Genomic DNA, 23,057 nt, shown 5'->3' on the forward strand with positions numbered 1-23,057 from the left:
GCTAAAAGTCATATATAATTTTTTTTTCTTTTTTGGAGCGAGCGAGCGGCCAGATGTAGCTTTGAGCGGGGGAGCGGAGGGGTGAACAGTTCCGTGAGCGATGAGCGGAGATTCTCACCGCTCCACTCAGCTCACATGCTCTGGTGTGAAGTAGAGGGTGACACGGGAGTGGATTTTCAAATCTCTCCCCTCCCACTCCCGCAAAAAAAGATCCCATCCCGTCCCAATCACACAAAAAAATACTGGGGGAAAATCCCATCCCGTTTCAATCCCGGAAGAATGACTCACGTTCCCTCCCACTAGGTTGTATTTCTTTTTGGCCGGAATCTGTCACAAAAAAAATAAAAATAAAATACAGTACAGATCACAGCATGCCCACTTTAGTTAAATAAAAATTCAAAATGTAGTTTTTTTTGTTATTTTATTGAACTGAAAGCCATCTTAATGCACAATGTGCATTGCACACACATTAAATTTAATGTAAAACATCCATGCTAACACACACGTTTTCTATTTTATTTATTTTTTTCATTTGAGGGTAGACATTTCACTGTCTATAGATTTATTTTTCATACACAGAGTTTCGAAGTTTCTCGCTCAAGTTCACATGACCGAGACGACAGAAACCGCATCGTTTGCTTTAATTATTTTACAGAAGCACGTTCCGTTGTTATTCTAATTGCACACAAATGAACGTATACGGATTCGAAAGATTTATTACTTTTATCTGTATGAACAAAGATTACGGAGTATTTTAAGAGCCAGTGAGAGCACCGGTGCCTCCATCTGTCCTGCTGTGAGCGCGCTGCTGTTCAGTTTGCGCACACACTTCAATAGCGCACATTTCTGTGGGTTAACATTAGATTGAGCGGCCATGTAAAGTTATGACTACATACATCTTTTAGATGAAAAGCTATATTTGAGGTCTATGAATGATAGCTGGGCTTTTGGATGTCCTGCCCGATGTAGGCTACTGTATTACCACATAGACCAGCCATTAACGGTCTGTCCTTCACGCGCAGGTCATTCACTGAACCAGCCACACCAAAGCAGACAGGAGGAGAACATAAAGACACAGGGGAAGTAGAATTGAGTTCAAAATTAAAATATAAGTCTACAGTTTATAGTTTTTATTTAAAAGGTAGGCTATATTTGTGTATAAAGTTGGGGATCAAAGTGTTATTACGATTCCCGGTCCCGCCCACTCCCGCTGACATTTTTTCCCTGTCCCGTCCCAATCCCGTGATTAACAGTGTGAAGATCTAGTGTGAGAATGGATAACCAGTGTCAGAAGGCAAATCTCCTGGACGATCTCAGGTAATTAGCCATAAATATTTTGTTAATGGGTGACAGAAACATTCACTTTGTGTGTTATGATCTTTTCTGCAAGCTCTATGTAGTCCGACTAGGCCGATCTAGCTCGTTAACAGGTGTCTTGTTAGTTTGGTTTAGTAAGCAATACTTTATATTTTAGGCATTGTAGGGCTGCACGATAAATTGCACGCGATATGCGCGTCTTGTCAGTAAAGGCGGTGTCCTGACATTTCCTACCAGGGTTTACTGCGCATGCGCACATCAATATCGCGTCCTTTTTCTCGTGCTAAACAATGATTTTTAATGTATATGCATTACTGTAAGGGTAGGTTTTAGGGTTGGGGTAGGTGTAAACTTTAATAAAAACACAATCTAATTGCAAGAAAAAAATATTTAATGTTGGTTTCCTGTAGCTGTATCCCTTCAAGCTACAACCACAAATATAACACATAAAATACTGTATTTGCATTTCCGGTTCTGTAATCAGCAGTAATTCTCCATCACCTGCGCGCTTTCACATGGAGCAGCATAACGGCTAGTAAATGCAGCTCCATGAAAGTGCGCAGGTGATGGAGATTTACCGCTGATTACAGAACCGGCTTTACTGACAAGCTGCGCATCAAATATCGCGTGCGATTTATAGTGCAGCCCTACTGCCTAAAATATAAAGTATTGCTCACTAAACCAAACTAACAAGACACGTGTTAGCGGGCTACATATCGGCCTACTTGGACAAAATAGAGCTTGCAGAAAATATCATAACACACAAATGGAATGTTTCTGTCACCCATTAACAAAATATTTATGGCTAATTACCTGAGATCGTCCGGGATTTGCCTGCTGACGCTGGTTATCCAGCTTCACACCCCTGCCACAGCAGCCACGAGTCGCATTGGAGTGACGTCAACTCCCCCTTGGACTGATTGGCTAGAGGAGCAGCTGTCAATCTAGAACTTGTGGCCCAATGGTGACGCTGAAGCCCGCCCTGATTTACATGAAACTCTAACTGCAACATTTAAAAACAAGCGCAGAACGTGGAAACAAGAGCAAAGGCGAAAGACCATAAGCACACAAAAAAATAACATATGAGCAGGAAACCTGATTTTGTTTGCGACTCTGGAAAATTTTAAATTCATGTTTCAGTTTTGTGCAATATAATTTTTAAATGTTGTTTACATTTTTGATTCACGCTTATTATTTTTCGATCAATGACCGCGTTGTTTGTTATTTAAAAAAAAAAAATTGCATTTGTTTTTCAGTTTTGTGCGTTATTATTTTACATGTGTTTTTAAATATTTTATTTATGCTTATTATTTTTCGATCTATGACTGCAATACATTTGGCGGGATTCTGATCCCATAGCATGGCAGAGTCTTAACTTTGAAAAAGAATATCTCTTTGGATTTGAGACTTTAGTCTGTGCAACTTTACAGATCTTCTTCATGCACCAAGATCTTGTAACACTCCAAAGACAAAGGAAAAATTGGAACTGCATCATATGACCCCTTTAACATTAAACTGATGCTTCATTTTCAATTTTTTTTTTTTTTTTCCTTTATTTCTAATTGAAAATAAATGCCTTTCCAATGTGATATAAGTGAAAAGGGAAAAACAAGATCATCAAAAGGCGAATTTGAACTCGGGTCGATCACATCACTGGAGCTGTTTGTTGTCTGCCATCTTTCATAATGTTGTCTAGCCCAGCCACACACTGGTGGGTGAAGTTAGTGTAAATTGGCTATAATTTAAATGGACAACAAGATGGGCTATTTATACTTAGTGCAAAGATATTTAGATAAAGATATTTATGTCTGTAAAGGCTTTCACACCAAGAATGGTATCTATAAAGATAACTATAATGAAAACTATATTAGCTCCACACTAAAGCACAATTACATTCTGAAGCTCTTTAATATCTGGTGGAGTCTGATTGGCTGTCAGTAACAATGAAAGTGATTCCAACGATATTGTTCCTCCGTTGCGTTAGCGTTATATTGTGGACTTCACTCTTTTCTTAGAGTTAGAGCAATTAATTCATATGTCCTTGGTGTGAATGGACCTTTAAACAACAGATGTGCATTTTTCCAACTTCAAACACACCAGATCAGGAGCATTATGTATCATGGCTTCCTTTTCCTTATATCATCACATAGGTAATACAGAGATCTGCATGACACGAAATGATATGAAAGAAAGGTATGTGCATTTGTCTCCATTAAATCTGCTTTATCATCCTCTGCTTAACTTTTGGCTTAGTCACATACTGCAATGTAAACATAATCCTTCTGACTCAGCAGAATGACAAATGAATTGACTCACACTCACTATGACATGACATTTTATACAAGTTTAATACAAACTCATCTATGATCTCACTTAAACTCACAATCCCAGAGAAAGTATGTGAGCAAAAAGATGAGGAAAAAAGTGAATATAATAATTCTGAAGATCTATTTTGTTTAGAACAAGAATTATGCAAAGTGGGCAGAAATCACAGAAAGGGGCACATGACAAGTTTTTAAAAACCTTGTAAAAGTAAATGAATCTTTTCACAATAAAATCCTTTTAAAGTCCTACAGTAATAATGACTACTTTTGCAATCAAAATAAATTACATTACTGTATCCACAAATGTCTGACATATACATAAAACCCTTTCATTTGAATTAGATAAATAAGAAATAATACTAATAAAAAATGGGTTAAGAGTTCTAAGAGACATTATTACAATAAAGTTATTAAGCAACATTATTATTATTACTATTATTATTGGAACATAATGTGTATTATATTTGAAACATACAATAGCCACAACATACAAGTAAAAAGGGGCACAGCTGAATGACTTTCACAAAACCTGTCCAGGAGATATCTGGGTCTTATTTCATGCAAAAAGTAGAAGAAAAATATTAGAACTAGTATTTTGTATAAAGGGGGATGTGATAAATTCTCATGAACATTAAATCACAAAGCATAAAATCATAATAGTCCTAAAAATAGGCTTCATTTTCCAATATAATCATTTGCATCTTCACATGTTCTAATTCTAATTATTTTTGTTTACTGCTGAAAAGAGATTAACAAACAACTTTGTATGTGTCACAGCACAGGCCGGAGACAAGTGGTTAGTGCAATAACATGTTTATTGAATGAGTTGCAGAATGTGAATGAAGGAATGGTGAAACGGTGAGTAGAAACAGGTTGAACAGTTCTTGGGTTCTTCTGAGGTGACTGGTGTAGTGTCCTTTGTAGGTTGATCGGAAATCATGCTGGAGATGAGGAGAACAGGATCAGGAGAGAGCTGGAGCATCTGGGGGTAATTACAGACAGGTTAGTATCGTGAGAGAGTCGGGTAAGTTCGGGTAAGTGAACTGTAGACCGTACGATGAGATACTGAGTGCGAATCATTTAAGAAGAGGCTTTGTTTACAGAGTGCAGGTGATCAATAATCAGGTGACTGTATGGGGAACGGACCAATATAGCGGGGACTCACGGCTGGGAGAGGCACAGATCCCGGCTGGACAGCCATACCTTATCCCCTGGTTGGTATGTGGGGTTGTTGGATTGACGGGCATCTGCAAAGGTCTTGTGCCTCTGCACAGCGCACTGGTGGTGGATGTGAGCTGAGTCCCAGACTCTCTCACTCGCTCGGAAACCAGTAGTCCACAGCTGGAACCTCACAGGGCTCTCCTGTCCAGGCAAAGTGCAGGGGTTGGAAAGCGAGTACACACTGGAAAGGAGTCAGCCTGGTGGTGTCTTGGCAGAGTGAGTTTTGGGTGTTCTCAGCCCAACGGAGGAAGCGGCTCCAGCTGTGCTGGTCGTCATGGCAGTATGACAGGAAGTAAAGCTCCTGGATCTAATGCTCAGTCTGGCCATTTGTCTGAGGATTGTAGCCAGTGACAAATTCACTGTCACTCTTAATAGCCAGAAGAATGCTTTCCACACGTGTGAATTGAATTGGGGACCCTGGTCTGAGATGATCTCCTCTGGAAGACTAAAGTTCCTGGAGATATGGTTAAACAGGCATTCCGCGGTTTCCAGGGCTGTGGGGAGACCCCTGAGGGGGATAAACTTGTAGGCTTTTGAAAAGCGGTCAACAGTTACCAGGACACAGGTGTTGCTGTCGGAGTTTGGAAAGATCCATCACAAAATCAATTCCAATATGGGACCAGGGTCTAAGTGGGGTGGGCAACGGGCAACATGAGCTTGCCTATGGGGAGGTGACGGGGCCTCTTCAACATGGCACAGACTGAGCATCTGCAGACATACCAGATGACGTCACGGGTCATACTGGGCCACCAGTACTGAGCTTGGAGGAGCGAGAGGGTCCATCTGCTGCCTGGGTGTCCAGAGCCCGGAAGGTTGTGTACTGAGCCCAGAAGGGTTTGTCATTGTGATGTTGGGATGTAGGTCTTCCCTTCTGGGCCTCCCAGCAGGGCCTGTTCGTGAAGACACAAATGTTCTCAGAGAGGTCCCACTGAATGGGACTGACAATTAAGGCCTGAGAGATAATCAGTACAATTCAAGAATGATAATCCATAAAACTCAAAAACTAAAATTACTCAACCTTACAATATCGTTAAACTGAACACTATGAAAAATAGAAACCAGAACCCTTTGAAGAATATGGCTGTGAATATGAAGTGTGCTTGACAGGGGTTTAATCCTTTAGCATCTCTCAGGTACTGAAGGTTCTTGTGGTCAGTGATAACTATGAATGGATGGTGTGCTCCCTCCAGCCAGCTAATTTGATGGCCAACAGCTCTCGGTTACCAATGTCATAGTTTACCGCCGCTGGGGACTGTTTCTTGGAGAAATATGCACAACGTTGGAGGCTAGAATTCTCACCAAACTGCTGGGATAACACGGCCCCAACTCCGGTGGTAGAAGTGTCAATCTCCACTACGAATGGTGCTTGTGGGTCTGGATGACGCAAGATGAGGGCCATGAGGCATGCTTCCTGGAGTCTTTCCAGGGCTTTTATGGGCATTTGAGGTCCAGGACAGGGACTTGGGCTTACTGCGAAGGAGTGAGGTGAGCGGAGCAGAGAGCATACTGTAGTTTTTAAATGAATTGACGGTAGAAGTTGGCAAATCCCAGGAATATTTGCATTCCCGTATGGCTTGAACTTTTCCCTGGTCCATCTGGTCTCGGCCGATGATGTACCCGAGGAACTGTACTGTGGAGCAATGGAATTCACATTTCTCCAGCTTAAGGTAGAGGTGATGTTGTTGGAGTCATTGGAGGACCTGCTTCACATGGTTGTGATGTTCAGCCAGGTTCTGGGAGTAAATGAGGATGTCGTCGATGTACACTATGACAAATCATTGGAGGAACTCCTGGAACACCTCGTTCATGAAGCTCTGGAAGACCGACAGTGATTTGGACAGCCCATCACCTTGTACTCATAGTGCCTGGATGGTGTGATGAATGCCGTCTTCCACTCATTGCCCTCCCGGATACGAATGAGGTCATAAGCGCTCCGCAAAAAAAAAAAAAAAAAAAAAAAAAAAAAAAAAAAAAACAAAATACACCAAAGGACGCTCCGCAGGTCTAACTTGGAGAAGATGTGAGCTCCACGAAGTACCTCAAGGGCAACAGGGACCAGAGGAAGTGGGTATGGCAGCTTCACTGTTTGGGAATTCAAAGCACGGTAGTCTATAGCCCCTTTCACACTGCGATTCCGGAAAATACATGGGTAATGTGTCCCGGCAATTGTTCCCGGGTCGCTAGATTTTGCCCCTTTTAAACTGCCAGTGATTTACCGGAATATGTGCGTTTGTTCACATACAATCCGTAAAGGTCCCGTAATGACACATGGCATCATGATCAGACGTGTAATGTGTGAGTCGAAAACGCTAGGCACTTTCACTTTAGCTGGCGAATGATCTCATCTTTAGCGTGGATAATGAGGAGCTAACTGATCTCTGCTTCATTACAATTTGCACATATTTTTTCGTCGCAAACGTTGATCTGCCTTCAAAAACCTGGTAAAAGAGTCACACGATAACATGCATCATCACTACGACACACTCTTTACAGCATTGATTCTGGCTTTTGTTCACACAGAGCTCGTTCCGGGACTGAACCCGGCAATGTTACTAGGTCCCTACCCGGGATCGATCCCGGAATCAATCCCAGGACGTGTTTGCGTTCACACAGAAGGCGATCCTGCAATTTTCTGGCAATTTGCCAGGACCAACGTGCAGTGTGAAAGGGGCTTATGCAAGGCCTCAAGCCCCCATCCTTTTCGCCCAAGAAGAAAGAGCTGGAGGCAGCAGTCGAGGTGGAGGGTTGTATAAATCACTGATGCAGAGTCTCCTGGATATAATCCTCCATAGCCTTGAGTTCCGGGATGGACAGCGGGTATACTTTACTGTTGGGTAGCTTGGCCCCAGGCAGCAGATCGATGGCACAGTCCCATGGCCTGTGAGGTGGAAGGTGGGTGGCTGTCTGCTTGCTGAAGACATGGTGGGAACTTCAGAAGTCTTGGGGCTCTCAACTAGGGTGGATGCGATTTGGGCTGGAATCAGAGTAAAACTAGGCTTGGGTACCGTGGTGAGACAGTTTTGCTGGCAGAACTCGCTCCAGCGAGTTATTTCACAATGTTCCCATCTGACATCTGGAGAGTGGATAACCAGGGGTGTTCCAGGATGATGTCCACAGTGGGTCCCTCCAGTACCAGAAACATGACTGTCTCCTCATGCAGACATCCAATGCGTAACCTCAAGGGGGGGGGGGCTTTATACATCACCCTCCCATGCCCCTGGCTTTCACTGGATGGTTTAGACTCAGAGCTCCTGGGCATGGCGTTTTCGGGGCAGGTGTAGATGGCTTAGGAGGTCTTGTGATATAAAATTGCCAGAGGAGCCCGAGTCGACGAGGAGATATTTAGAAATAGCGTGGAAATTTCTGGTTCCAATAGATAAGTACTCACCACAGGGCGGGGGGAGTCTAACGGGAGAGTGGCTGGTGAGTGGCTTCAGTGGGTTGACAAGTGCTGAGAAATGCGGGTGGCTCTTTGCATAAAGCTTTCCAGTCCAACCGTGTCATCATAGATAGACATGGCTGCGCGGATGCGCGGATTCAATCCTTGACGATAGGCACTGAAGAAAGCCACCTCATTCCAATCGCTAGTAGCTTCTAGCGTGCAAAATTGCAGAGTGTAGTCACTGGTGGAAGAGGCACCCTGTCACAGCCGCAGCAGCTGATCTGACACCGACATCGCTCCGGTAAGCTGAACTAAACACCTCCTTGAAATGGTAATTGAAAGCATCATACTAATTGATTTTCGATACTATTGGCGTTCCATATTGCACAAGCCCACAGCATAGCTTTGCCAGTCAAATAGAGAAATGAGAAAAACTACCTTGAAGTGTCTGGTGAGAAATTTCTGTGGTTGCATCTCAATGAACAGAGCCACTTGTAGCAGGAAGCCACCACACTCAGCTGCATCACCAGCGAAGGAGGCAGGCAAAGCCATGGGTCTTAGAGGCAGCAGGCAGAGAGGAGACTGGCGTGAGTGAAGTCCAGAGGGTATTGACTATTTCCTCCAGGACAACAGCAGGGATCCATGGAGGTGAATGTTAAGGTCCGGTCTTCTGTCACAACACAGGCCGGAGACAGGGGTTTAGTGCAATAACAGGTATGTTTATTGAATGAGTTGCAGAATGTAATGGCAGGAACGGTGAGGAGGTGAGTAGAAACATGTTGAACAGTTCTTGGGTTCTTATCTGAGGTAACTGGTGTAGTGTCCTTTGCAGGTTGATCGGGAATTGTGCTGGAGTCAAGGAGAACAGGATCGGGAGAGTGCTGGAGCATCTGGGGGTAAGTACAACCAGGTTAGTAGCATGAGAGAGTCAGATAAGTGAACTGTAGACAGGACAATGAAAGACTGAGTGCGGAGCGTTTATGAAGAGGCCTTGGTTACAGAGTGCAGGTGCAGGTGATCAATAATCCGGTGACGGTGGCGGTGTGTAAAAAAACTACTATGTGTAAAAAAAAAAGAACAATCCTGTAGACATATTCATTACAGGAATTTTCATGACTTTTTAAAGAGATGTCTTTCTGGTCCTGAAAATAAAAAAATGTCAAATTCCCTAACATTTCCATGACTGTGGGAACCCTGCGAATAAGGTAAACATATTCCATTAAAAAGCAAACCCTCCACAGTCAAAAGCATCAAAATCTGAGTCTCCCTCAAAGTCGAAGCTGTTAAAATGTGGCGACTCTATGGCTTGGCTGCAGGCATGGTAAGAGCTGCCTCCACTCATCTCTGATAATGCTGTGGAGTGGGTCACTTCAGGAGCATGGACGGCCATGTTGGAGGTGGCGGGTGGACAGGAGTTGAGGTATCCCAGGGCCGAGGATGAGGCTGCTCCACCCATCAGCAGACAGACCGCTCTCACAGCCCGAGCGTCGCTGCTGTTTCCGTGCCGCAGACAGTCTGGAGAGCGAAGGGGCACAGCCGTGGTGGGGCTGTGGGGAGGCCGCTGGTTTACACTGCCTAAAGTTCACAACAGAAACAGTTGTAGATAAGTGAACATCATAAACACGCTGACCTTGTAGGCACAATCACAGAGGCTGTTCATTATGTGCTGAGTCAATGTTTACAGAGATTAGAGAGCAGTGGCAGCACTTGAGCCTACTTTATTACTGTTATTGACAACACTGTTCTTGGCACAGTTAAGCTGCCACCTTTCTCCTACTCAACTTCAAACAAAACAAAGTGACCAAGCTCAGATGATGTTATTACAATATCTAAAATCCTAATGGCAAAAAGACACTAACACTAACATGTTTTACAACCAACCGAAACGAACAGCATGTTATAGCAACCCAGGTAGCCAGCACAATAGGGCCAATTGCGGCTGAGGGTCGGATACCTCCGTGAAGTTGGCCCCCCTCCCAACGCAAAATGTCAGCAAAATTGTCTCAATCATTTGTGCTCCGTTTGTGCTGGTTTGTGCTGTAAAAAATTGTGTTTGTGCCGCTTTGATTTTTTAGATATTAAAATAATATTTATAGGTCATTCTGAGGTCACTCAGCCCCCCCACAAACTCCAAATTCACCCCAAATAGACTCGTTTGTTTGTGCTTCGTTCGTGCCACTCTCCACATTTAAAAGTTCTGCTTCTGTTTTTAAGATATTAAAATAAATTAAAATAAACTTTAGTGGTCATTTTCTGATGTCACTCAGCACCCCACATGCTCCAAATTTACCCCAGATTGTCTTGTTTTTTTGTGCTTCATTTGTGCAGGTTAAAGTTTCATTTGTGCTGCTTTGGTTTTTTAAATATTTGATAATGAACTATAGGGGATGATGTCACTCAACCCCCCACATGCTCCAAATTCACCCAAAATAATCTTCTTTGTTTGTTTCATTTGTGCCGTCAAAATGTTCATTTGTGATTCTTCGTTTTTTTTAGATATTTTTAGTGGTCATTCTGAGGTCATGCTCCAAATTTACCCCAAATAATCTTCTTTGTCTGTGCTGTATTTTTATATATATATAAATTATTTTGTGCTGCTTCGGTCTTTAAGATATTAAAATAATATTTAATGCTCATTCTGAGGTCACTCAGCCCCCCACATGCTCCAAATTTACCCCAAATAATCTTGTTTGGTTGTGTTTCGTTTGTGCTGGTAATATTTTTGTTTTTGCTACTGTGTTTTTTTTTAAAGATTTGTTTCCTAGTCAACTTGTCCCATATTTATATTAAATTGATTATTAATATAATAACCTATTAAACCATCCTTTAATATATAGGCATTTATAGCCTATTCCATTTAAGACTTATATAGATTTATTTCTTGTCTGTGAGCCGGTTCATTGTTGTGACGTACTCTATTGACAGAGACCGCATTAGATGACAGAAAGCACATCCAAAAAGATTCTTTCTGCAGGGGGAAAAAAAAATGCAAGGGATTACACGGGCGCCTCCATATCATACAGTAAGCGCGATACTCCCACACTCCTCATAAACACTAGAAATGCGCCTATATCGATTTTATATAAATTTATATATATTTTATATAAAAATAATAATAATAATACCCTATTTTGGTCATATTCACTATTAATTGCCCAGCTCCCCATCAACGATCTAGTACAGGGACAGAGATATGGTTCTAATAGTAATAAGTAATAAATAATTACAATGTCTTCTTTTTCCCCTACGCATTCAATCAATACTTTCGCCAGTGCTTTCGGTAAGCTTTATGCGCGCGCTTGAGCGTGGTTTAGGCTATAAATGCCTATATATTAAATGATGGTTTAATAGGTTATTATATTAATCAATTTAATATAAACATGGGACTTGTTGACTAGGAAAAAAATCTTTAAAAAAACAGTAGCAAAAACTAAAACATTACCAGCACAAACGAAGCACAAACAAAGATTATTTGGGGTAAATTTGGAGCATGACCTCAGAATGATCAGTAAAAATTTCTAAAAAAATGAAGCATCACACACGAATATTTTGACGGCACAAATGAAACATAAACAAAGATTATTTTGGGTGAATTTGGAGCATGTGGGGGGGTTGAGTGCCGTCATCGTCTATAATTCATTATCTAATATTTTAAAAACCAAAGCTGCACAAATGAAACTTTAACCTGCACAAATGAAGCACAAACAAACGAGATGATTTGTGGTAAATTTGGAGCATATGGGGTGCTGAGTGACATCATCACCTATAATTCAATGTCTAATAATTAAAAAAACCGAAGCAGCACAAATGAAACTTTTACCAGAAAAAAAACCCAGCACAAACGAAACACAAATAATAGAGTCTATTTGGGGTGAATTTGGAGTATGTGGGGGGCTGAGTGACCTCAGAATGACCAATAAATATTATTTCAATACCTAAAAAACCAAAGCGGCACAAACAAAAATTTTTACAGCACAAACCAGCACAAACAATTGAGACTATTTTGCTGACATTTTGCGTTGGGTGGGGGGCCAACTTCATGGAGGTGTGTCGGATCACTCGGCTGTGTTCTTGTCGGCGTGATTGTTGCCCAATGCCAGCAGTTTTGGCAGCCGGACTTGGGCCAGTGTATTTGGGCCAATTCTGGGGCATCATTCATCCCATGTCCATGCCGAATCTGGCAACCGCATCTGGGCCGAATTATTTTTTTGGCTACCTGAGAAGAGCTGAACTGCATGAGTGTATTTGACTGACTAAATGACAGAGATGTTTTTAAATTCAAATTGACAGGTAATTGTACCCAGCATGTTATGTACATGCTGTGTACAATTACCTGTCAATTTGAATTTAAAAACCTAAGAGGATTCCAAATAGCTCTTTCAGTAAGGAACTAAGGGTAGGAATGGAAAAACTACCCATAATCCTGAGGTCAGATTCAGCAATCAGGGTACATTTCCTAAAAAGCATCGTTAGACAACTAGGGTCATAAGATCCATTGTTACATGTTTAGTGGTTCCCAAAATATTAGTTCAAACAACTTAGGAGCATAGGTTCCTCTTCAGGAATGAGACGCTGTGTCGAAGTGCTTTGGGAACGACCTCTGCGTGACCACAATCTGAATCACATGTGTACTAAAGTCCAACTTCATCAACCAGGAAGCTTAAAAGCAGGTGTGGTGGAGCCGGCGTCAACTTTCTGTCATTCAGCTAAGCGCTCTGTGTGTGTCAGTCTGAAACTCTGTATTTGTGATTCTTATTTAGTGTTGTCTGTCCAAAGAAACAATCTTATAAGCTCCACTATGTCCAAAGCTCAGAAAAAATCTATGCATTTGGAGGGGGAGAGCAAGACTGTGTGCCTTCCAAGCCACTGCGTACAACATCAGCGCTGGTGGACAAAGGGTACGCGGCAGAAGGTCAGGTCAGTGCGTGTCTGCACACAATGTCTGTGTTACAGGTGTACCACGCAGACCTGCATAAGAAACTTTATGAGGGCGAGGAGCTTAACTCTGATAACATCACAAAGTTAAGAAGAACAGCTGATCCAAGATGTCTTCCTCCAAGATGCCCCGTTGTGCCTTCTGGCCTGTTTGGAGATGCCGTCAACTCCAGGAGGTACCAGGACGTCCGTAAACAGGCGGAGGTCCGTAAACGTGTTTCAGTGGTTCCTCCCTCGCCATGTCTCATCTCTGGGGGCTGCTGGGTGGGAGCAGTCCCCACCGCATACCAGCTCCTCATACAGAGAGGCTCAGAAACAGGGACTTCTAAGCCTAAGCTGGATCTGCGGACTGTACTTCAGGCTAGGAAGTCCTCGGCCAAAAAATCCTGACTATTGGGGCTCAGGACTGGTGAGGGCAGGCCCTTCTGGGGAAGAAAGGTTCACACTGCATTACACGGTGCCCGTCTCCCCCCAGTGCCCTCAGGAGATCGATCTGCCAACCCTGCTGGTGATCCAGGGTGCAGCGGTCTCCCGCGAGTGCTTCTCTCACCGCCCAGAGTGCTTCTCTTACCGCCCAGAAATGTAATGGTGCTACAAAGCTCGCCACCTCTGCGGAGGTCCCCAGAGTAGCTGGTTTGGCTATCACATGCTAATGTGCCACTTCAGGGCACCGAGCTAGCTGCACTGGTTACACCAGAGGTCAGTCTCAAGAGACTGATTCCCTTAGTAGATAATTTAGCAGCGTGGAAACTACTGCCAAATGTGTGTCAATGGGTCCTGCGTACTTTAGAAAGAGGCTACAGAATCCAGTTCGGTTCTCCCCCGCCTCGATTCAACAGCGTTAGCCCCACTCTGGTGGGGCCCAAGCCTCTGGTTTTGGAACAAGAAGTAGTTACTCTCTTAAAGAAGGAGGCCATCGAGGTGGTCCCTCCGCACGAGAGAGAGTCCGTGTTCTACAGCCGGTATTTCATTGTTCCGAAGAAGGATAGAGGGTTGCATCCTATTTTAGATCTGCGTCAGCTGAATCACTCAGTCATGCGACTGAAGTTCAGGATGCTCACACTCAAACAAGTCATGTCTCAGATCAGGTCAGAGGACTGGTTTGTCACGATCAATCTAAAAGACACATACTTCCACATCTCCATCCTTCCTCATCACAGGAAGTTCCTTAGGTTCACTTTTGGATGCAAAGCTTACCAATATCGGGTTCTTCCTTTCAGCCTAGCACTCTCACCCTGCTCTTTCACGAAGTTTGTGGATGCTGCTCTGGCTCTGGCTTCTCATTGCGACTCCAGGGCATCCGCATACTCAATTACATTCATGATTGGTTGATATTAGCTCCCTCAGAACAGGCAGTGGTTCAGCATCAAGATGTTGTTCTCACTCACATAATAGAGTTGAGGTTAAGACTAAACTCCAAGAAAAGTGTGCTTTCTCCATTATAGAGGACCACTTATCTGGCTGTGGTGTGGGATTCGACCATGATGCATGCACGACCTCTTAGGTCTGGGAGAAAGTGTTATAGTGCTCAAAACATGGCCAGCATCTCAAGACAATTGCTATGCCTTGACCTCCGCGTGACCTTGAGCATGCGAAGCGGGTTTCTCCTCGTGGAGAACCCCTTGGTCTTGAGCCACCACTGTAGGGGTCTCATGTACAGCGGGCCAAGAGGTATCATGTTGGACGCAGCTGCCATCAGACCCAGCAGACTTTGAAACTGCTTGACAGTGAGTGACTGGCCTTCTTTCACTCTCTTGACTGCAGTGAGGATCGACTCGATCCAAGCAGGGGACAAACGTGCCTGCATCATCTTGTAGCTTCCAGTCTCTCAGCTGAGGTTGTTGAGACCATCCTCCAATCCAGAGCTTCCTCAATGAGGAAACTGTACACCTTAAGGTGGAAACTTTTGACCCTTTTGTGTCCCAATGTGGGACCTTGCTGTGATGCTAGAAGCTCTCTGTAAGCCTCCACTTGAGCCAATCAAGGAGATCTCTGATCGCCACTTCACTATCAAGACTACCTTACTTCTGGCGATATCTTCTGTAAAGAGAGTTGGGAATTTACAGGCCCTCTCAGTGGCCCCTTCCTGTCTTGACTTTGTGCCCGGCCTGGCCAAAGTATTTCTATACCCTCGAGTGGGGTATGTCCCTAAAGTCCCCTCATCTGCACCACGGCTTGTCATACTCCAGGCCTTCTGTCCTCCTCCCTTCCGGGAGCCCAACCAGCAGAAGCTTAATTGTATGTGTCATACAACATACATCCACAGAGCCTCCCTGTGGAGGAGGGCGGACCAATTGCTTGTTTGCTACGGTCCCCTTAAGAGAGGTCTTCCAGCAACTAAACAGACTCAGCCGGTGGACAGTGGATGCCAAATCCATTGCTTATGAGTCCTCTGATCTCCCCTCGCCTTTCGGGGTCAAGGCTCAATCGACCTGAAGTATGGCAGCCTCCAAGTCCTTTCTAGCATGTGTGTATATACAGGACATCTGCGACGCTGCGGGTTGATCCAAGCCAAGTACCTTTGTCAGATTTTATGGTCTAGATATGCGAGCCACTCCAGGCTCTTTTGCTCTCATGCCATACGCAGGCATTCTCGTTCCCAAAGCCCTTCGACGCAGCTTGAGTTCCTAAAGAGGAATGTCTCCAGGTTATGTATGTAACCATGATTCCTTGAAGGAATGAGACTAGCTTCGCTGCAGCTTGGCGCCATACTTCCGGCATCCCTGCCAGCACTTGCTTTATTCCTAGAAGCTGACACCCACTCCACCACATGTGCTTTTAAGCTTCCTGGTCGATGACATCACCTGCCCGTGACGTCTCACCTTCCATTGGACTGATTACACATGTGATTCAGAGTGTGGTCACGCAGAAGGCATTCCCAAAGCGCTTCAATGCAGCATCTCATTCCTTCTAGGAACCATGGTTACATATGTAACCTGGAGAGGTTGTTTTTTTTCTCTTCTTTTTTATTGGTGCTTTTTGCCTTTATCTGACAGGAAGGGATGTGGGAGAGACAGGATCGGGAAAGTTCATGAGCACAATGGGCTGTTTGATGACACCAACAGAAGCATAGTTTTCAATTAACATTATGTTTGAACTTCAAGAGATAATGCCCTTGGGCACAATAAGCAAAGCTAACATGCAGTACATTCTGTATCTTTCATTCAGTTAAATTTTTACCCTTCAATCTATATATTTAAACATGTCTTCTTTTTCTTGTGTTCTTTATTGGCAGTTGGCAAACCAGCTTATGGTGCATTACAGTGCATTGTTACCATGGAGACAAAAATTGCAGCAACAGAGCTCATGATCACCTATTGCACTGCAGTGACCTAAGTGAGTTTCCCTACACTCATAAACAACTGATTTGTGTCATTTTATTTTGTAATAAACATCTTTATATTTTGCTTTTACATATAATAAATTGTTTCTAATTAAAAGTTATATATTTTAGTGAAGTGGCTGATAACATCATAATTGAGAATAACATAAAGCACACAGTATTGCACCTTTGAACTGTTTTCATTTATTTATTTAAATAATATAGTACAGATGTACAGTACTCTTTAAAACTTGGTTCATTTGTTAATGTTAATTTCTGCATTTACCGATACATATTTAACATGAAAAGCTATATATATATATATATATATATATATATTATATATATATATATATATAGTATACAGTACAGACCAAAAGTTTGGAAACATTACTATTTTTAATGTTTTGAAAGAAGTATCTTCTGCTCATCAATCCTGCATATATTTGAACAAAAATACAGAAAAAAACAGTAATATTGTGAAATATTATTACAACTTAAAATAATAGTTTTCTATTTGAATATACTTTAAAAAATAAATTTATTCCTGTGATGCAAAGCTGAATTTTCAGCATCATTACTCCAGCCTTCAGTGTCACATGTAACATCCAGTCTATCACATGATCATTTAGAAATCATTCTAATATTCTGATTTATTATGAGTGTTGAAAAACAGTTCTGATGTCTAATATATTTGATGAATAAAAGGTTAAAAAGAACTGCATTTATTAAAAAAAAAAATAATTCTAATATATATTCTAATAATATATTTTCTTTACTATCACTTTTTATCAATTTAACACATCCTTGCTTAATAAAAGTATTGATTTTATTTAAAAAAAAGAAAGAAAAAAAAATTACTGACCCCAAATTACTGACCAGTAGTGTATATTATTATTACAAAATATTTATATTTTAAAAACATAGGTTCTTCTTCTTTTTTTTTTTTTTTTTACTTTAATTCATCAAAGTATCCTAAAAAAGTATCACATGTTCTGAAAAAATATTAAGCAGCAGAACTGCTTCCAACTTTGATAATGAATCATCATAATTAGAATGATTTCTAAAGGATCATGTGATAATGATCCTAAAAATTCAGCTTTGCATCACAGAAATAAATAATAATTTAAAGTATAATAAATTGAAAAACAATTACACACACATTTTAAATTAAATATTAGATTTTGCTGCGACTCATTTGTAGTCTTTCGGCAAACACTATTTTAAGAGAGATCTAAATACTGCACATAGCAGAAAGAATAAGCAGAAAAACATGCTTAAACAGATTATAGCAGAGAGAGGATTAACATGGAATGACTGACATCACAGGAGATTGTTGTCCTTTAATCAGCAACATGTAAGGAGTATTTATGAGCTGTAAGATATAAAAAAAAAAAAAAAAAATAATAATAATAAAATTAAATTAAATTAAATTAAATTAAAACCCTTGGACAGTGATGATTCGATAAATACCATTATCATCAAGATGTGGCTTCATAACTACCTACTGCAGTGCTGACCACTAGAGGCCTTAAGTGATTTAACACATTGACTTATTATAACTCATTATTATGACTTTATTATTATTATTATTATTATTGTTGTTGTTGTTGTTGTTGTTGTTGCTCTTCTTCTTCTTCTTCTTCTTGACCGAACAGTGTCTGAGGTTTTTTTTTTTTTGTTTTGTTTAATGACATTGACATGAACAGGAATGTTAATGGCTAGTTCTTCTGACTGTATTGTGCTGCTCCAGAGGGAACATTTGTGTAAAAGGTATTACCAAAGCACCATTAGAATATGAATATGGTTACCAAGCCTGAACCCACCTCTGTGTCTGAAGGAGTTTTCTCTGGAGCGGACCAGCGGGGAGCTTAGGCCCTTGTCGCTGAGGTGTGGGGACGAGGGTTCTTTTTCACTGGAGACTTCTGGAAGCGGCTCTCTGTCCGTGATGCAGGGTGTGATGCTCTGCTGTCTCTTCAGGGCGAGTGGTGAAGTCACACCCTGAGCAAAAAGTGGACGCCATTGAAACATGCAAACATACTGCACACCGAGTGCTCATGGCTTCCTATTCCAAAGATTAAAGAGGGCAAAGTGTTTGGTTTGGCCCTCATGAGCGATTACAACACTTATCATTGACATAGGATCTGGCAAAGTCACTGCCACATGACATATTACGTAACATTCATCAAGAATAATCCTGCTGTTTGGCCCTGTATAAAATCCATTTGAACTGCATTCATGGGGAGTGCATACAGTGTTGTTTTCCCTGTAAAAAAAACTATACTTAATTAACCAAGAGTGCAAATTTGCTAGAGCCAAGAAACAACAGCAATAATAATAATTAAATTGACTTGAATAATGAAGTCAAACCAAATGTCTGTTTCAAATCTGTGACAAGAATTACCAGAAATGAAATACTAAACATAACATAAACCTGCTAAAAATGTAACACAAAGTGGTATCAGGAACCGTTTAATTAAAAAAAATAAATACATAAAAAAAAATATATATATATATGAAGTATTATTATTAATTTAAAATATATATTTTCAATGTGAATATATTGTAAAATATTTTTACATTATTAATTGTAGAATTTATTGTAGAATATTGTAAAATGTTTTAGCATCATTACTCCAGTCTTCAGTGTCACATGATCTTCAGAAATCATTCTAATATGATGATTTGCTGCTCAAGAAACATTTCTGATTATTATCCATGTTGAAAACAGTTGTGCTGCCCAATATTTTTAATGTGTTCTTGCTGAATAAAAGTAATAATTTATATTGCATAAGTGGGTCCAAAATAATAAGAGTACACATGAAAATGCTTCTATGTGCGGTCTTTATCTTTTTTTCCTCATAACAATCTGAGTAAACGGTTCAATATCTGTTTATTTACAGGTTTATAAGACTTTATGTATATTTGGTGGTAAAGAAATGTAAGAACTCACCTCTTTCACCTTCCTGAGTAACTTCAGCCATTGACTGTTGGAGACAAAAACTTTAATATCACATTCACTAACATTTGCTGAAATTTCTCTTAACATAAAATGAAATTAACATCTACCTGTTGAAAAAAGGTAAAGTGCATGTTTTACCCACAAAGGATAATCATTTAAGAAGCTAAAGTGCATGATTGATTTTGACATGAACTCACGTGCACTCGTCTGGACTGTCTGAGAGCAGGAGGAGGAACTTGTCTTGGGGCAGGATAAGGGCAAAGCAGCTGTCTCTGCGGCCTCCAGAGGGCAAACGAGGCAAATCCAAGATTTCTTTACCCTCCACTATGGACTCACAGTTACTCTGCAGCGCCACCACCTGGTCCGGTGGTGAGTCTGCATCTCGGCATACCATCAGATTTCCTTCCACCGTCAACACCAGGTACTTTTCCTTCCATTGTTTGAACATGAAGCCACCTTAGAGAAAAACAGAAGTACACTGTTTCCCTATTCTCAAAAATAAATAAATAAATATAAATAAATTGTCTAAAAATACTAAGAAAATTACATTATCCCTTCTGTTACTGCCAAACCCTCTAAAAATATAATTTTTTTCCACTTCGTGCTGAAAGTATCAGGTTCATAGAGATTCTTAAAATACTGTATGTAAGCTTAAACTTTTTTTTTTCTCAGTTCATGCTTTTTTGGGGGGGGGGGGGGGATTGATTGATCTACTGTATGAACTATAGAAAATGTTATTATTTTATTATCTATTTAATTATTTCAACCCCCCTCAAATTGGCTTATATTATAATAGTCAATATTTGTGTACTTACAGTACGTGTACTTAATATTTTTTTAATTTATAAAATACCTTTTTTAATTTATAAAATTTTCAAAATATGTGAATTACATTATTGAGGCAGTGGAGCTATATTAGACCAATGTGAGTTTAAATATGATGAAATACTGAAAGGCAGTAAGAGAAACTTCTGTACAGTTAAATGTAATAAAAAAGACTTTCAACATGTCACTCCCTTAAGTATGATGTTAGAAACGTCACATCTTTTTGTAAAGGGTAAATATAAAATAACAGTGAAGATAGAGATTGAATTATATTTTACATGATATTTTAATTAGAATAAAAGCAAAACTCAAGCAGAATTTTACTCTTATGTTTAATTTCTTTCTCTTGACAATACATGCCAGAAAGCACTTTTGATCAATGGCTGCTAGGCTACTTTTAATTTTGTCATTTCATCTGAATATTAACTTTTGTGAGATTCAGTCATTGGAAGGTGATTGAGATTGAGGCAAGACGGGCTCACAGATTTGGCACAGAAGTGCCCTAGGTGGCATATTTATACTAGCTTTATTATTTTAAAAATTTAAATACTTATTGTTATTGTTCAAGTTTATTATTAAATATTTGTAGATTTACATTTAAGACATCTTTGCATTTCATTAAAGCCTATAGGTTAAATAAGTGAAATCATTCATGTTAACTTCATAATGCTGCTATTATGAAATATATTCAAATAAATATGCAAATATTTAAATGAATCTCTTTTACTGGATTCTGTCAGTTAATCAATTATTCAACTAAATGAGATCTTTGAATAGTTTTACATTTTGTGCTGTAAGAACTAAATGAGCAACTTTTTCTGTTTGTTTACTCTAATAACACATTGGTTGATGCATTATCATAATCATCATCATCATCCTGCACATGCTAAACTACTGCATACTGTTCTTAATGGGAACACCTTCCCTTGTCTTACCTTTCATACTCCATTTAACCCATATTATGGTGATAAATAAAAAATAAAACATAAAAAAAAAAATTAAACTGTTTAAATATATTACAAAATTGAGCATGTGTTTTTTTCCTTTGTTAATTATTTCAGCAGTAAGTCATAAGGGCACAAATGAAGCTTGGAAGAGCTTTTTTAGACTATGCTGGTCAGGGTTAGGAGTTTTTTTTTTTTTTTTTTTTTTTCAGGTTTCATCATAGCTGCGTAGGGACACTGTTATTCTGTCATACTAAAACTAAGTCATTATGAATTTGCTCATTTTCATCCCCATCATCATCATCATCCTCATCATATGACCTAAATACGAGACATACAGAGGGTAGAAGCAATGTGGATAAGTGGAGTTGACACACTTTATGCTGTGAAGGCAACAGATAAAGCGCACAAACAGATCTTTTGTGCTCACTGTCAGAAGATAATATACTGCTGTTAAAGTATAATGATGGGTATCCATTTTTCAATGGACATGTTGTGTAGATCACAACAATTGAATACATTTTATGAATGTCTGCTAACAGAGATCTTGTCCTATTATATAAGTAAAATAATGTCAAGCTGTGAAATGTCATAGCTAGTGATTTTATGTTAAATATAGTATGACATTCTGGACTGAATGTTGGCAGTGCAAAACAATGTCATGCTTGTTTAATCTCCATTCAACGTGTCGAGTTCTTCTACAAGAACACATCTCCACTTTTGCATCAAATAAGCTATTCAAATACCTTTCAAAAGTAGTTATAAGTATACAAAGTCTACCATGACTACAACCAAAAGAGCACAATGAAAATATAAAAAATGTACAGTGTCACCAACCATCTGTGCAACATAAAATGAGATTTAATGCATTAATTAACAATAAGCAATACTCTCTAACGGTATTTATTAATCTTTGTTAGCGTTAGTTAATACAAATACAACTGTTTATTGTTAGTCCATGCTAACTCAGATCCATTAAATAACATTCATAGATACAACTTTTGATTTTAATGACACATTAGTAAATGCTGGAATCAACATTAACTAAGTTTATTAAATGTTTTATAAGTATTTTCCATTGTTAGTTTGTTAATTACTGTAGTTAACTAATGTTAAAAAATGGAACATTATTGTAAAGTGTTACCAACAATTTTAAACTGTATTGATAAATAGCATAATGGATGGCACACAAATGTGGCTAAAACATTTCGAAACAAGATAAGAAACAAAAAGAAAAAGAAGACAAAAGATAAAAATGAGAAAGTGTAAACCTTACCATATTTCCTGAGGAATCCTCTGTGCACCACCGCCGCGCTCATTCCTGCACCCAGCCAAGCAGCAGAGATATGAAGAGATGCAGAGCTGTGGCTTTACTCTCAATCTGAGAGAGAAACTCACATAATCCGCGCTTATTTAGGACATTCCAGCAGCCAGCGTGCTGAGCAGGGCATTATGGGATTGTAGCGACCACATCTAAAAAAGGGAAGACACAACAGTGCTCATAAACATCACATGCACACATAAGCTGCCAATCATAATCAGAACCCAGAGAAAATCCCATCGAGCTGGAGGTTGACAAATGACATGTCAAACTCTGAATATAGAGTATATATACTCTATATCACCTATTCTTAACCATAGCACCTGGAGGGCCGCAAAACACTTTAAGTTTTTCACCTGTGGGCCGTGGGACCAAACAAGTTATCAAATGAAGACACCAGAATGACCACTGTTATCCATGAGACAGTTACAATACACCATTCCACCACTAGTGGCAGTAATGCCTCAATTAGTTGTTTAACAAGCGCTAATAAGCAGAAGAAGA

General features: G+C 40.2%; 1 protein-coding gene across 1 annotated transcript; it reads right to left on the bottom strand.

Annotated features, from left to right (window-relative positions):
- Nucleotides 1–7,570: 7,570 nt before the first annotated feature.
- On the bottom strand, nt 7,571–22,715 carry LOC109056930. Its single transcript, XM_019074120.2, has 5 exons — nt 22,509–22,715; nt 19,661–19,919; nt 19,455–19,488; nt 18,328–18,502; nt 7,571–9,819 (listed from the first exon to the last, which is right to left on the bottom strand). The coding sequence occupies exons 1-5, from the start codon at nt 22,549–22,551 to the stop codon at nt 9,464–9,466; spliced, it is 867 nt and encodes a 288-aa protein (XP_018929665.1). The 5' UTR covers nt 22,552–22,715; the 3' UTR covers nt 7,571–9,463.
- Nucleotides 22,716–23,057: the final 342 nt, after the last annotated feature.

The sequence above is a fragment of the Cyprinus carpio genome, chromosome B15 (genome assembly GCF_018340385.1).
Source record: "Cyprinus carpio isolate SPL01 chromosome B15, ASM1834038v1, whole genome shotgun sequence".
In the NCBI taxonomy this organism is placed as follows: Eukaryota; Metazoa; Chordata; class Actinopteri; order Cypriniformes; family Cyprinidae; genus Cyprinus; species Cyprinus carpio.

Coding starts and splice junctions, on each gene's coding strand:
- LOC109056930 (XM_019074120.2), bottom strand. CDS start 22,551: ATGAGCGCGGCGGTGGTGCACAGAGGATTCCTCAGGAAATATG. Junction 19,920..22,508: donor AGGATTCCTCAGGAAATATG/GTAAGGTTTACA, acceptor TTTTTCTCTAAG/GTGGCTTCATGTTCAAACAA. Junction 9,820..18,327: donor AAACTCCTTCAGACACAGAG/GTGGGTTCAGGC, acceptor TGTGAACTTTAG/GCAGTGTAAACCAGCGGCCT.